The following is a 14,714-nucleotide window of genomic DNA, read 5'->3' on the forward strand; positions in this document are numbered from 1 at the left end:
TTCAAAAAGGAGGTACAACCTACCATGGCAAAACACTACGTTTCCCCCCGCCTCTGTTGACTGATTGGCTAGTAAATTCATGGGAACTCAAATAACGGAGAGATACTCTTTGGTAAGCTACTTACTTAGACGATTCACGGGTTCCGATTGGACAAACAATACATCAATCGAAATAAATGGTCAAATGGTCCATTTGAAAGTTAGATGGAGCTAAAGCCGTCATTCGAGTGATGTCTTTAACGGCGAACGCCATGCTAGTTTGTTTGGTTCCCCCCCACATTTGTATTGAAATACAATTTTCTAGTCCTACATTGCTATCTCGAATAGCAGGTGCAAATTAAACGCCAGAAAAGGTTTGGCAAGTTGGTGAAATAGTAAGTATTCTCTGAAAATGGCTAATCCCAATCTCTTGGTGGAGTTACTCTAAATTACTATGAACTAGCAAACTAGCTAGATAACGTACACAAGCCGACTAATATTGGCTTTAGCGAATTTTTTACATGTGCGGTTAATTTTGTAATTGGATCGCAGGATATTCAGACTGGTTTATTTACGGTTTATTTTGTAATTATCTTTCTGAAATTAGTATATAGTTGTCATTTGAATTTGTTTGGCTACAGAAACTTGGAGAAGCTTTCAAACAAAGTCTCCACTACAAATCGATCTATATAATGCGTAACATAAAAACGTTATGATACGATTTTTATGAGTAAATATGATTGATTTCCGAACAAATATTTTCAATATCCATCATTCTGGAAAGCTATCGATTTTCTGGACATGCAACGAACGTGACATACAGTAACTTAGCGCTGAATACATATACCTAATTTATGTTATATCTGCGAATAAAATGTCTGGGTTGTCCACTGCAGCTTGACAGCCCACTGACGTGAGCTTCACAGTTCACTACAGAGACTGCACAGCACGCAAGCTGAAGCCTGTCCACTCCCCCATCAGGAGCCCCGTCAGCTGCAGCATCAAAGAAAATAACTGGCTCTTTTTCATAGCACAATGTTTCCACAGATTAGTTCTAAATGATTAGGAAAGCACGTACATATGATTTCAGGATTGGCTAAACCAGAGATGAAGCCTTTGTTGTTAGAGACCCATTTAACATCAAACAACGCCAAACAATTTATACACTTGCAAAATGTGCCTGTGCACTCTGGTCACCTTTCACATCAGAAACTAAAAAGCTGGATGGTTTATTTCCGTATAAACATTCATCGGAAGAAATGTGCTGCCTAAACATTGAAATTCAGTGTAATATATTTTTCACATTGCAAAACCGTACAATGAGCATATTTTTATACCACAATCTCGTTTTTTATTGGGCATATGCTGTACTTTTATATGCTGAACAATTACTAATAAATGAACCTATTCAAATGGCTCCTGTCCCAAGGCCAGCACATCATCTTTCTCTATTTCTATTTTTGTGCGTACGGCGTCTTGTTCCATCCAACATGACTTTTTCAACTGAAGTCTTACAGTTTAAAAATTTTTTTTTTTTTAAATTTTTTACAATTTCTAATAAGCATTTTTCAATTGTGAGTTTACTTTTTCAAAACACTTTATACAAGTCTGCGCCAACTTGCAGCTTGGAGAAACAGTTTATTTTATGCCCAAAATTTACCACAACTACCAAAACACTGCAAACATGTCTCAAAATAAAATAATTCTACCAAACACCGGCACTGTTTACTTCCAAGGATCGCGCTCCCGACATGTTCGAAGGTTCTCGCCTTAAAGGGGAGCGCTTTTGTTGAAATCATGTGACCAAATCGTCACTTTTAAATTCATACCTCCGACAATACTCAGAAATGACGAAATTAGATGAAACTTAAGACAAAAGCGAGGTGTCCAAAAGTGGTCAAATAAATGTTTAAAAGTGCCATTTCCGTGTGTTGGGAGCCACGGTTCTTATACAGTTCTGTGGTTGGAGTCGAATCAAAGGATTGCCAGCACACAAGAAAAGCAGGAAACCAGAAGTATAATATTCTGTTGCAGTCATAGCTAATTTACAGCGCTACTTTAAATGAGGTGATTACAAAAAGGGTTTATGGCAGCTATTTTGCGATAAATTAGTTTATTGGCCAAATTGGGCATCAATACTATTTTGTTTGATGAACTATGCCTATTAATAGGCTACATGTGAACCATTAACATTAAGGCATTTGGCAGACGCTCTTATCCAGAGTGATGTACAGTTGATTAGACTAAACAGGAGACAATCCTCCGCTGAAGCCATGCAGGGTTAAGGGCCATGCTCAAGGGCCCAAGGGCTGTGCAGATCTTATTGTGACTACACCGGGATTAGAACCACCGACCTTGCGGGTCCCAGTCATGTACCTTAACCACTACGCCACAGGCCTCCCTAACCAAAAATTCCAATACTCTAATACAATAAAATTGATGTTTACAGTGAAAAACAGTACTGTAAGCCACAGTTATAGTAATGCTGGTTTTCATTTACCCGGTCTGCTTAGCCACGTCTTCGTTTGTGAAATTCCCTCAACACCTGCGCAGGTCTCCAACTGAATTAGGTGTCATTGTTATATTAACAACCACAAGCACAATCTGCATCAACTTCAGTCAGCACTTTGCTTCTATATATAACTATTATGAATTTCATTTCAATGTATACTCTGGGAGCACTTTATTATGTATATATTTTCCCTCTGCATACCATGTTGTATACGGACATGAGGAAGGTGGGTTATTTAAGGAAACCCAAAAGCATGCATAGGAGATTTTTTGTCTTGCGGACTGTGAGTGTCTCTGGACCTTCCAGACTGGAATACTACGAAAACGAGAAAAAATTGGGTGCTCCCAAAAGTTCAGTTCCATTAGAGAGTTGCTTCAATATGTTGTAATGTGTGGCTATTTGTGTTACTGTCACTTTCCTGTCAGTTTTGACCAATCTGGCCCTTCTCCACTGGAGTCTCTCATTAATAAGGCGTTTTTGCCTGCAGAACCGCTGCTCACTGGATGTTTTTTGTTTTTCACACCATTCTCTGCAAACTCTAGGGACTGAAGGTCCTGACCTGTGTCTGCATGATTTTATGCATTGCACTGCTGCCACATGATTGGATTAGATAATGGCATGAATAAGCAGGTGTACAGGTATTCCTAATAAAGTATTAAAATAATGTATTAGGCCAATTTGTGGTTTAGGAAATTGCTATCCTCTTGAATTTTAGCCTACATGTTATGTTTTGGGGGCGGCACGGATGGTGCAGTGGGTAGCACTGCCGCCTCACAGCAAGGAGGTCCTGGGTTCGAATCCCCGTCGGCCGGGGCCTCTCTGTGCGGAGTTTGCATGTTCTCCCCGTGTCTGCGTGGGTTTCCTCCGGGTACTCCGGTTTCCTCCCACAGTCCAAAGACATGCATGTTAGGCTGATTGGAGAGTCTAAATTGCCCATAGGTATGAGTGTGTGAGTGAATGGTGTGTGTGCCCTGCGATGGACTGGCGACCTGTCCAGGGTGTATTCCTGCCTTTCGCCCAATGTATGCTGGGATAGGCTCCAGCCCCCCTGTGACCCTGATCAGGATAAGCAGGTTCAGATAATGGATGGATGGATGGATGGATGGATGGATGGATGGATGGATGTTATGTTTTGAGTGTATCAGTTCTGAAATGATGTGTGCAAACATTTGCAAATCGGACTGTAGAAATGTACAGTTCTTTTGGTGTTTGAGCTTGAGTGAGAAATGAATTGAAGATTTTTGAAAACTGTTAATTGAATGTACTTTGTGTCAAAGCAATGAGAAAAACATTCACGGTTTGCAGTGTTGTGAAAATGTTTTGAGTAAACTAAGATGCTGCCAATGTATTTTCACGTGGCATGTTTAGAGGAAGAGCCGACATACGCACTTTGAACATTTTCAAAATCCAGAGCTATGCATTTGTAGACTTGCTGTTCGCGGTGAACTCTATGCAAATGTCATCTTTTAGATAACCAGCAATAAAGGCGATCAATATACTTTAGATATTCAAGGATCGCGCTCCCGACATGTCGTCGAAGGTTCTCGCCTTAAAGGGGAGGGCTTTAGTTGAAATCATGTGACCAAATCGTCACTTTTAAATTCATACGTCCGACAATTCTCAGAATCGAAATTAGATGAAACTTAAGATAAAAGCGAGGTGTCCAAAAGTGGTCAAACAAATGTTTAAGACTGAAAGTAAAGTGCCATTTCCGTGTGTTGGGAGCCACGGTTCTTATACAGTTCTGTGGTTGGAGTCGAATCAAAGGATTGCCAGCACACAAGAAAAGCAGGAAACCAGAAGTAAAATATTCTGTTGCAGTCATAGCTAATTTACAGTGCTACTTAAACTCAGGTGATTACATAAAGGGTTTATTTTGCGATAAATTAGTTTATTGGCCAGATTGGGCGTCAATACTATTTTGTTTGATGAACTATGCCTATTAATAGGCTACAGTATATTTTCGACAGTGGTAAGTCTACACAGAGGTTGTATTAGTAGTAACGTTGAGCTACATTGGCTTTGTTCGGATAAATGTTCAGCCTATTTGTGCGTATAATGAAGTTAAATCTCTCGTTTAAACAAGATCCTACTACTATCACAGGAGCGTATTCATTTCCTGATCTATCGTATTTTAACGACGTCAGATACGACGTTGACACGCTGCGTGAAAGTATAACTGCATGCTGTTGGGTGGGTACTGCATTGCATCTGCTGATTGATTATTCCACTGGGTATTAGTAGTCTCTTTTCCTAGGTAATCAATCACAGTTAATGGATATTTGTCCATTGCATGTATTATAAAGCCCTACACTGTATGCATACCATAATGTATTTTGATACATTGGGTGTAATTTAATGAGCAAACTCTTAATTCTCCATTTTAAACCAGGCTTAAAATCACCAGCTAACAGAAATGCCGCATTATTGGGGGCCTGGAAGCGTGTGTTTAGCTGTTTCATCTGTATGTGTGTGTGTGTGTGTCTACATATCAGCCATACCTGTACTTTCTCTGCTAACTAGATCATCACAACAACAGCTCCATAAAATGGAGGGCTTTAGCAGCACCTCAACCAGAGCTCATGAGAAACAGTAGCAGCATTTCACAGCTTGGCCCCCTCGCCAATTACGCCAGTCCAAGAATGTCTTGAGTGGCTAATCTGATTGGCTGAATATAGTTGTATGTGGGGTACAGTAGGTGGATCGGATTTGACTGTGGTGCTAGTGCTTTGGCCTAAAATCCTGCTGAAAAAAAGCTCAAGGTAGGTTTTGAAACAGCTGGTAGCTGGTAATTTTAAGTTGTTGATAGCTGGATTTTACACCAGGGAACTAATTTCCTATGCTCTGAGATTAGTTTTTTTCCGTTCAATTTCTGCTATTGGTTATTGTTCTATGTTGACATTTTTGTAAAGGGCTTTACCCCAGCTGCCCCTATTATGGCCAATTACAGCAAAATGCTTTCACTAAGGATCAGGTTATAACAAGGGCGCGTGTTATCGTTTAGCATCACTGTTTCTTGAAAACAAAATTGGCAAATGCTGCATATTTTCATATGGGTGAAAACACTGAATACAGACTGTGGGTCTGAATCACTGCTCGACCTCAGTCCTGTAAGGTCTCCAGCAGTCAGTCCTGTGTTTGACACAGATTGTCCTGATGCTACCCTTTGGGTGCTCATTCACAGCCATGTCTGTGTATAAAGCTTTTCTCAATCATAGCTGATGCCGGATTGCTGTGCTGGTGCATTCCCAACATTGCAGGCCCTGAAAGCAGTCAGCTGCTGTGTGTGAGTGTGTGTGTATGAGAGAGAGTGTGTGTGAGTGTGTGAGAGAAAGAGAGAGAAAAATGTTATTTCATATATATATATATATATATATATATATATATATGTGCTTTGGCAATACAAACTAATGTTCTGTCATGCCAATAAAGCAACTTGAATTGAATTGAGAGAGGGAGAGAAAGGGGAGTGTGTGTGTGAGAGATAGAGAGAATGTGTGTGTGTGTGTGTGTGTGTGTGTGAGAGAGAGAGAAAGAGTGTGTGTGTCTGTGTGTGTTGCTTTGTGTGGGAGGTGCAGAGATGTTGGCGCGTGGCTGCCTGGTGGCACACAATGGCGCTCTTCAAACTGGGGCTGGAAATTTGTACATTCTGGGGGCGACGGCGTGTTTTGGAAGTTGCTGCAGAAGCCCAACAGCATTGCCCTTGTTTGCCTTTTTCTGCGGGTTTTTGTATGGCAGACGAGGAGGTCAGGGAAAGAATTTGGGATGAAAGCAAATAAAGCTAAGTCAGATTCCCAGAGCAGTTTACTGTTTCAAGTAAACACGCGGTTACACGTGAGGGAGGAAACTGGCCTTTTTTACAGTCAGTCCTTCACTGTATCACCCTGCAATGAGATCGGCAGGAAGCCCCTTCCCATCACCTCCTCCTGTACCATGCACCAGGGTTATGACTAAGCAAGTCCTCCCAGCAAACACACCTTGTGCTGCTGTTAGAAGGTAGATCGCTCAGAATTGATGTAATCCAAAGCGACTTGCAGATGATTAGACTAAGCTGGGGAAAAGCAGGGAGCAATGTGGGGTTAGGGGCCTTGCTCAAGGGCTTTATCATGGCTACACCAGGGCTTGAACCACCAACCTTCCAGGTCCCAGTCACGCAACTTAGTCACTAGGTACTTTGAGAGATTTTCTAATGCGTTTGTTCACTGCCCACCCTAATCTCTGTACTGATCTGTTGAAATGTTAGGTGCGATCCTGGGCGCACGTCGCCATGAGGAACCGACACAGGGGAGGGAACCTGGGCCTGCTGCTGCTGGCCTCGCAGGTGTTCCAGATGGGGACGGACAACATCCCGCCCGTGACACTGGCGGCCCTGGGGCTGAACGTCTACCTGTTCCTGTTCCCCCTGGCGCCCCTGATGCGCGCGTGCGTCAGCGTGCAGACGTGCTGGGGCGGGGACTGGCGTCGCCTGCTCCTGGCCCCCCTGCACCATGCCGATGACTGGCACCTGTACTACAACATGGTGTCCCTGCTGTGGAAGGGCTCCCGCCTGGAGCGCAGGCTGGGCGGGCCCTGGTTCGCTTACCTGCTGTCCGTCTTCTCCCTGCTCACGGGCGTGGTCTACCTGCTGCTGGAGAAGGGGCTGGCTGAGCTGACCGACGACCCCTCTTACAACATGCAGTGCGCAGTGGGCTTTTCAGGTGTGTGTGTGTGTGTATGTATGTATCTGTATGTGTGTGTGTGTGTGTGTGTGTGTGTGTGTGTGTGTGTACAGCATCTGCGTTTCTGTTTGTATTATTATTTTCCATGTATGACCAGTGTAGTGTATTGTCACTAATGTAATTTGATTAGACCTTGGCAGGTGAAGGTACAGTATTACTCTAGTACCAGGCTACTCAACTCCAGGTCCTGGGGGCCACTGTGTGTGCAGGTATTTGCTCCAACCATATGCTACACCACCTGATTTCACTAATTAGCTTTCTTCCTGAGCCAAGCAGATAAATAATGAGTGAAATCCGGTGGTGTAGTGAATGGTTTGAGCAAATACCTGCAGACACCGCAGCCCTCAGGACCTGGAGTTGAGTAGCCCTGCTCTAGTACTATAGTGCTCAGCATTAGCCTTTTCTTCACTTTTGAAGTACAAAAGTGCATCATTCTGACCAGGTGTTTAGTATCGCTGCGGGTTTCCTCTAGACGCGGTAACGTAGATTTTTTTAAATTGCTCATTTGAACAGCAAGGGTTAGGGCTTGAGCCACGTTGTTTGTCTATTACCTGTTAATCACTTCTACTGGTTGCATACCTGTAGAGTGATTGAACATTCGTCTTAAGTAACTTAAATAGCTGTGGAATTTATCAGTAGATTAGCTTTGATTTGGTATTGCTTGTGAGCAATTGTAGGCCATTTAAATAGGCGTGTCAGAGCGACGCTAGCGTCGCTCCGTCCCAGTTGTGATGTTATGTTTCACCCCATCCCAGTCTGCTCTCTCCCTCGAAGACCCCCCCTGCGACGTGGGCCTCCACGGCGTCGGAACCCCTCAAACCTCAGCTATCCCCCGCTGACCCCCTGTGAGGACTTTGCTGTCACAGGGGGACTATGGAACTGCCAGTCTGCCACTCGGAAGGCTGACTTCATCCCTGCGTATGCCTCCCTCCAGTCCCTACAATTCCTTGCCCTAACTGAGACCTGGATCACACCTGACAACACCGCCACTCCCGCTGCCCTCTCATCCTCATCCTCCTTCTCCTTCTCGCACGCTCCCCGGCCTTCCGGGGTACTGGTCTTTTAATTTCCCCCTCGTGGAAATTTTCTGTTCTCCCCCTCTCTGACCTGTCCATATCCACTTTTGAATTCCATTCTGTTGCAGTATCCTACCCTACTAACCTTTTCATTGCAGTTATCTACCGTCCTCCAGGGCCCCTGGGAAACTTCCTTGATGAGCTAGACACCCTTCTCAGCTCCTTCCCTGAGGATGGCACCCCACTGATTCTCCTTGGAGACTTCAACATCCACCTAGAAGCCTCCCAGCCTGCTGCCTTCCTACCGCTAATCCACTCCTTCGGCCTCTCCCTGCAACACTCTCCTCCAACCCACAAGGCGGGCAATGTCCTAGACCTTGTCTTTGTAAGGAACTGCTCATGCTCCGATTTCACGGTTACCCCTCTGCATACATCTTATCACCACTTCATCTCATTCTCCCTCCCTCTTCCTCCCCATCCTCCTCCCCCTCCTCCCACCCACACTTCCTCAGCCCGCCGTAACCTCCGCTCCCTCTCACCCTCTTCCTTTGCCAGCACCGTCACCGCCTCACTCCCCCCTCTCGAATCCTTCTCCAAACTCCCCGCTGACTCTGCATCTGCCACCCTCCTTTCATCTCTCTCCTCCGCCTTTGACTCTCTCTGTCCCCCTGTCTCAAAACCACCTCGCACATCCCCTCCCAGTCCTTGGATATCTGACACCCTCCGTACCTCCAGGGCCAGCCTCCGCGCAGCGGAGAGGAAGTGGGGGAAATCCAGAGACGCTTCCGACCTCATGACTTACCAGTCTCTCCTGGCGGCATTCTCTTCCGATGTCACTGCCGCCAAAGCAAAATACTATCAAACGCAAATTCAGAACTCTGCTTCTAACCCCCGGAAACTTTTCTCCTCTCTCCTCAACGCACCGCCTCCTCCTCAGTCCTCCTTCGCTGCTGATGACTTTGCTGATTTCTTCGATGAGAAGGTCACAGTCATCCGCAGATCCTTTACAACCACCGCCCCCCTCACTGTGCCCTTCCCCCCCTCTAGGCCCATCCCTTCCTTTTCCACTTTCTCCCCCCTTACGGACTCTGATGTTTCTCAACTGCTGCTCTGCCACCGCCCTATAACCTGTGCCCTTGACCCTATCCCCTCTTCTCTTCTCCAAACTATCACACCTGACATTCTCCCATTTGTCACCTCCCTTGTCAACTCCTCCCTGTCTTCCGGCTGTTTTCCGGCATCCTCCAAGAGGGCCCACATCACTCCGCTGCTAAAAAAGCCTACTCTGGATCCCTCCATCATCCAGAACTACCGCCCGGTATCTCTTCTTCCTTTCCTTTCTAAAACTATAGAACGAGCCGCTTCTACTCAACTTTCTTCCTTCTTTTCTAACAACAACCTGCTAGACCCCCATCAGTCTGGCTTCAGATCGGGCCACTCGACAGAGACTGCGCTCCTCTCCGTCAGTGAGTCACTTCATGCCGCACGAGCAGCCTCCCTCTCCTCTATCCTCATTCTTCTAGATCTCTCTGCTGCCTTCGACACTGTGGATCACTCCATCCTCCTGTCTGCCCTGTCAGCAACGGGCATCTGTGGCACAGCCCTGGACTGGATTGAGTCCTACCTCTCTGGTCGCTCCTTCCAGGTTGCCTGGGCTGGTTCGGTATCGACACCTCGGCCCCTCGCCACAGGAGTTCCCCAGGGCTCAGTCCTTGGCCCGCTTCTTTTTTCTCTCTACACTCGCTCCCTTGGCCCTGTGATCACTGCACATGGGCTATCCTACCACTGCTATGCGGACGATACCCAACTCTTCGTCTCGTTCCCGCCGTCTGATACGCAGGTTTCAGCCCGTATCTCTGCTTGCCTGAGGGACATCCAGAGCTGGATGGACAACCACCATCTAAAGCTCAACCCAGGTAAAACTGAAATGATATTCATCCCTGCTAATACCTCTCCCCATCTGGATCTCTCCATTTCTCTCAGGGATACCACACTCACGCCGTCACCCAGTGCAAGGAACCTCGGCGTGGTGATGGACAGCAGACTGTCCCTTTCCGAGAACATTGCGGCGGTGACCCGGTCTTGCAGGTTCTTCCTCTACAACATACGGAGAATCTGCCCCTTTCTCACCCCCTACTCGACCCAGCTCCTGGTCCAAGCGATGGTTCTGTCCCGCCTGGACTACTGCAATTCCCTCTTGGCTGGCCTCCCAGCGTCCGCCATCAGACCCCTCCAACTCATCCAGAATGCAGCAGCTCGTCTGGTCTTCAACCTTCCCAAATACTCACACGTCACCCCCCTGCTTACTTCCCTCCACTGGCTGCCTGTCATGGCTCGCATCAAATTCAAAACATTGGTGCTAGCCTTCCAAGCAGTTAAAGGGTCTTCCCCAGCTTATCTGCAAAAAGTCATCAGACCCTACACCCCTGCCAGACCTCTTCGTTCAGCCTCCACAGGCCGCTTGGCACCTCCCCCTCTCAGAACCTCCACCTCACGCTCACGACTACTGTCTGTTCTGGCTCCACGGTGGTGGAACGAACTCCCCGTTGAGGTCAGAACTATAGAATCTCTCCCCACCTTCAAGCGCAAGCTGAAGACGCACCTCTTCAAGCAGCACCTCTCCCCATCCCTCCCTACCTCCCTGTGAACCTTAATTGTTGTCTCTGTGACTTGCTTTGTGTATCGGTATTTTTAGTTGGCTAGGTAAGCAGTGTTTGGATAGTTAACTTTGGTGACTTTTGCTCTGTTTGTTTGTTTGTTCAAAGGTAGCAGTTGAAATTGTACTTACCTCTAGGGTCTTTCAGCGAACTTATCCCTGGTTATGGGTATGCACTTTGTTGTACGTCGCTCTGGATAAGAGCGTCTGCCAAATGCCAATAATGTAATGTAATGTAATGTAAAAAAGGATAATATGAAATAACCTTCCTGCTACTGTCCCCAGTATCCAACTTCTGCTTGTTGGTCTTCCAGGAGTGCTGTTTGGCTTAAAGGTGGTGAATAGCCATCAATTTCCTGGGGGTGTCACTAACGTGATGGGCTTTCCAGTGGCCAATAGTTATGCCTGCTGGGCGGAACTGATCCTCATTCATGTGATGTCACCAGGGTGAGTTCTGCTGGGCCCAGTTTAAAGCGGCACTATCATCAGATTTCCAGAATTTATACATACCTGTTATTTTATTTAATTAATTTCACATTACCAACATTTCCATTATTCACATGAGGGGAAGATGACCAGACCATCAGAGTAGGCCCTTCAGGTTGACAACAAATAGGTGCTGACAGAATTATTTTAATAAAAAAATTAATTTGGCTACACTGCCCCCTGCTGATACAACTGCAAACTGCATCAACCATTTTCATTTTCCAGCTACATCAACAATTATGTCAATGACTCCAGGCATCAGATTTTGTGTGAGTGTGTGTATGTTTCTGTGTAACGAGTAAACTATGCTGATGAAAGTGCACTGACCACACAGGACCTCATTTGTGGGACATCTGGCTGGTATCCTTGTGGGCCTTCTCTACACCAAAGGTCCTCTGATGTCTGTCATGAAAGTGTGTGCAGGTGTGTTCTCCACACCTCCCTTCATTTCTCCTGTCCTCACACTCTCATATCTTTTACACCGTTACGGTTGAATTATGCAGTGATATATTGAATATACCACTGTATAATTCAACCATCATTTTCTGAATGTGTGCATCCTGTTTATGAACATGATACTCTTATATTTATTATAGTAGGAATGTGCACAGTATGTTCTACTTAAACACCATGTCATACAGTACACTTATAATATACTGTATAATATATATAATTTACTGTATATGGTAAAATATTACTATTGTTTTTATCTTGGCAAAACATACATTCTATCTAGTAAAAATGTATGTGTGGACAACCTCTCATTTCCAATTTCACGTAACATTTTATACAGATGTTTTGTGTGTTTGTGTGAAGTTAAGAAATTGTTATATTTTTGGGGGGTTTGACAGTCAATGGAGACTACAGTTCCACAGGTATGACAGTGCAAGTGTGTTATGACAAAATAAGATGGCTCAGTTCAGTACAACTGCACTATGCTTCACATTAGGTAACCAATTTCAGGTAGTCATTACCTCTCACCTCTTTCCTTCTGTGCAGTGTTGATAAGCTCTGATTGTTTACCCTTTCCCAGTAAACATCTTAAGTTGTTTTGACTGTTTCACCTGTGTGTTTGAGGTCAGGCAGAGGTCTTTATGGTCAAAGGCAGCTGTATTTCTGTATAGGTTTAGGCCTTTGCTCAGTGCGCTTTCAGTGTCAGTTTTTCATGCCAATTTCATGGAATGGCAGATGACTAATATTGAGCCGGTTTTATAGACACAGATAGAAATTAGTCCTGATCTAAAATTAGTTCTGAATGAAGAATCTCCATTCAAAATTGAATTTAGCCGAAGACTAGGCTTAATTGTCTGCAAAACCTGGTCTATTGTGTAATTAAGTTAATAAGGTTTTTATTGTCTCCATGGTGGTTGTTGGGAAGATGACATTTACTTCAATACAGAATCTCATTCTGTTGAAATACTGCACACTAAAATTTCCACACACTGTTGTTTTAATTCACATTGCGATACTAATTCTTGTTGGTGGGTTGTGTGTGTTCACCATGCAGGATTCAGTGGGACACGTTCAAATTCTCCATACGCCCAGAACGAGCGCCCCCAGGCCCACACTCCCCGTCCGGGGCTCAACCCCTACACCACTGGCCTATCAGAGGAGGAGGAGTATGAGGCTGCAATCAGGGCCAGCATGAGAGACCGAGGTGAGGGGTCAACACCACAGGATTATGGGGAAAATCCATTGCATGGAGCTCTGCGTCTCTTCCCTTGTACTTCTTGTACACATAAAACTCAACAACTTTTAGTGTTAGATCAACTTTAGCATTGATAGAGTAATTCTGTAAGAGCTTAATTAATTTAGAACTACGAATACTGATGGTAAGATAAGTATTTTGAAAATGTGTGAATTTTTAACAGTATAACAAATATAGCATCAGTGGTTTTTCTGACCATATTAACTCATGTTACATTTTTTGTTCTGGGCAATAGGGAATGAGTGTAGGCATTGAGTTCACATGGTTTTGCTGCATCAGTTCTGTTTATTTACTGTATGTGCTTTTAGGTAATTGCAGGATTGTTGTGTGGAGTCTAGTAGCTGTTTGGTCTAGCAGCAGTTCATGACCTTTTAACAGACTGCAGAAATTCTATTTCCAAAATGATTGTTCATCTTAACTTTTCATTTTATTTGAATAACAAGCTTGTCATCTGAATAATCCTTTGGCAGAAACCCCAAAATATTCTCTTCTCACGTTGGAATGTTAACTGCCTCATTGCCGCACGTACACACACACACACACAGGCATGCGTACACACACACCCACACAAACACACATGCACACACACACACACATACATACATAACATCCACCATTAGGCTAATGCCAAGCGCTGGCCCGTATGCTTGGTTTGATATTCAAGTTCTATCCACTGATTTCAGGAATTTCTAATGGGAGGTGGATTTTGAAGTGTGGATGTAATTATTACATTACCAGATGGTGATCCATTCCTTCTTAATTAACTCTGGGGGTGTAATGTGTCTGTTTTATGTGTGTCCTCCTTCTCAGAAGTGTTTTGTTCCATGTGTCCTTTAGGGGGCGCTACTCATGAAAGCCCAGCGTACGGGTTTCATATCCCACCATCACAACCAGATAATTTGGAGGAGATTCGCCTACGCAGACTGCAGAGATTTGCCCGCTGACGGGGAATGCATGCAGTGTTCAAGAGAGGATCGGGCCCTGAAGGGTTAACACTGCAGACTTTGGGTGGCACCAGTTTTCTTTCCTCAGTTTGAACTACAGCCAAAACATATGTGACTGTTTACAAATTTGGAGGTAGCTTGACGTTCACAATCCAGCTAAGTGCTGATTATCTTCTATTCTCTGATAAGCGCTTGTATAATTATTTTGGTCACAGCTTTTTGAACCGTACAAAGGTTTCTCATAACGTAATCTGCCCGGTTTTGCAAATCAGTCCATTTCTATTATACTGAAAGTAAACCTGGTCAGGACTGGACTTAGTCCTGCCCAACATCAGTGGACTGAGTCATTTAAAACAGCTTTGTTTGGCTTGAAAGGATGTTGCTTGGATATGAAACAATAATCTGTTCATTGTATTTCTAGTGCTGATTACAAAAGATATATTGTGTTTGAATAGTATATTCCAGTATGTCCTTCAATATGTTACATTTGGAATAAGGTTAAGAATTTGTACATATATTCATTTATTTTTTTACATAAATACTTTTGATGTTGACAGATTCTTAGATTTATCTTTTTTGTGAACAGGTAAATACATTTCTGAGCTGTTCTGAAACATTTAACCGAATCCTCAAAGGCAAGGTTAAACACGAGTTGTACATAGCAGTGCGAGTGTGGCAGAATTAGTGAATGACAA

General features: G+C 44.5%; 1 protein-coding gene across 5 annotated transcripts; it reads left to right on the forward strand.

Annotated features, from left to right (window-relative positions):
- Positions 1-234: 234 nt before the first annotated feature.
- rhbdd1 (rhomboid domain containing 1) lies at positions 235-14,575 on the forward strand. Of its 5 annotated transcripts, none has more exons than XM_061217411.1 (6): positions 235-374; positions 6,735-7,188; positions 11,196-11,328; positions 11,702-11,790; positions 12,875-13,024; positions 13,913-14,575. In XM_061217411.1, exons 2-6 carry the CDS (start codon positions 6,759-6,761, stop codon positions 14,017-14,019), a joined length of 909 nt encoding a protein of 302 aa, XP_061073395.1. In that variant the 5' UTR covers positions 235-374; positions 6,735-6,758; the 3' UTR covers positions 14,020-14,575. The 5 variants fall into 5 exon arrangements, with proteins under 5 accessions (XP_061073395.1, XP_061073393.1, XP_061073396.1 ...); XM_061217409.1 differs by lacking the exon at positions 235-374 and adding an exon at positions 4,078-4,345; XM_061217412.1 differs by lacking the exon at positions 235-374 and adding an exon at positions 4,078-4,293.
- Positions 14,576-14,714: the final 139 nt, after the last annotated feature.

Source organism: Conger conger, chromosome 13 (genome assembly GCF_963514075.1).
Source record: "Conger conger chromosome 13, fConCon1.1, whole genome shotgun sequence".
In the NCBI taxonomy this organism is placed as follows: Eukaryota; Metazoa; Chordata; class Actinopteri; order Anguilliformes; family Congridae; genus Conger; species Conger conger.

Excerpts from the sequence above, each read along its gene's own strand:
- rhbdd1 (XM_061217411.1), top strand. The coding sequence starts at position 6,759 with ATGAGGAACCGACACAGGGGAGGGAACCTGGGCCTGCTGCTGCTGGCC. Across the intron at positions 7,189-11,195 it reads GTGCGCAGTGGGCTTTTCAG|GAGTGCTGTTTGGCTTAAAG; the intron begins GTGTGTGTGTGT and ends TTGGTCTTCCAG. Across the intron at positions 11,329-11,701 it reads ATTCATGTGATGTCACCAGG|GACCTCATTTGTGGGACATC; the intron begins GTGAGTTCTGCT and ends CTGACCACACAG.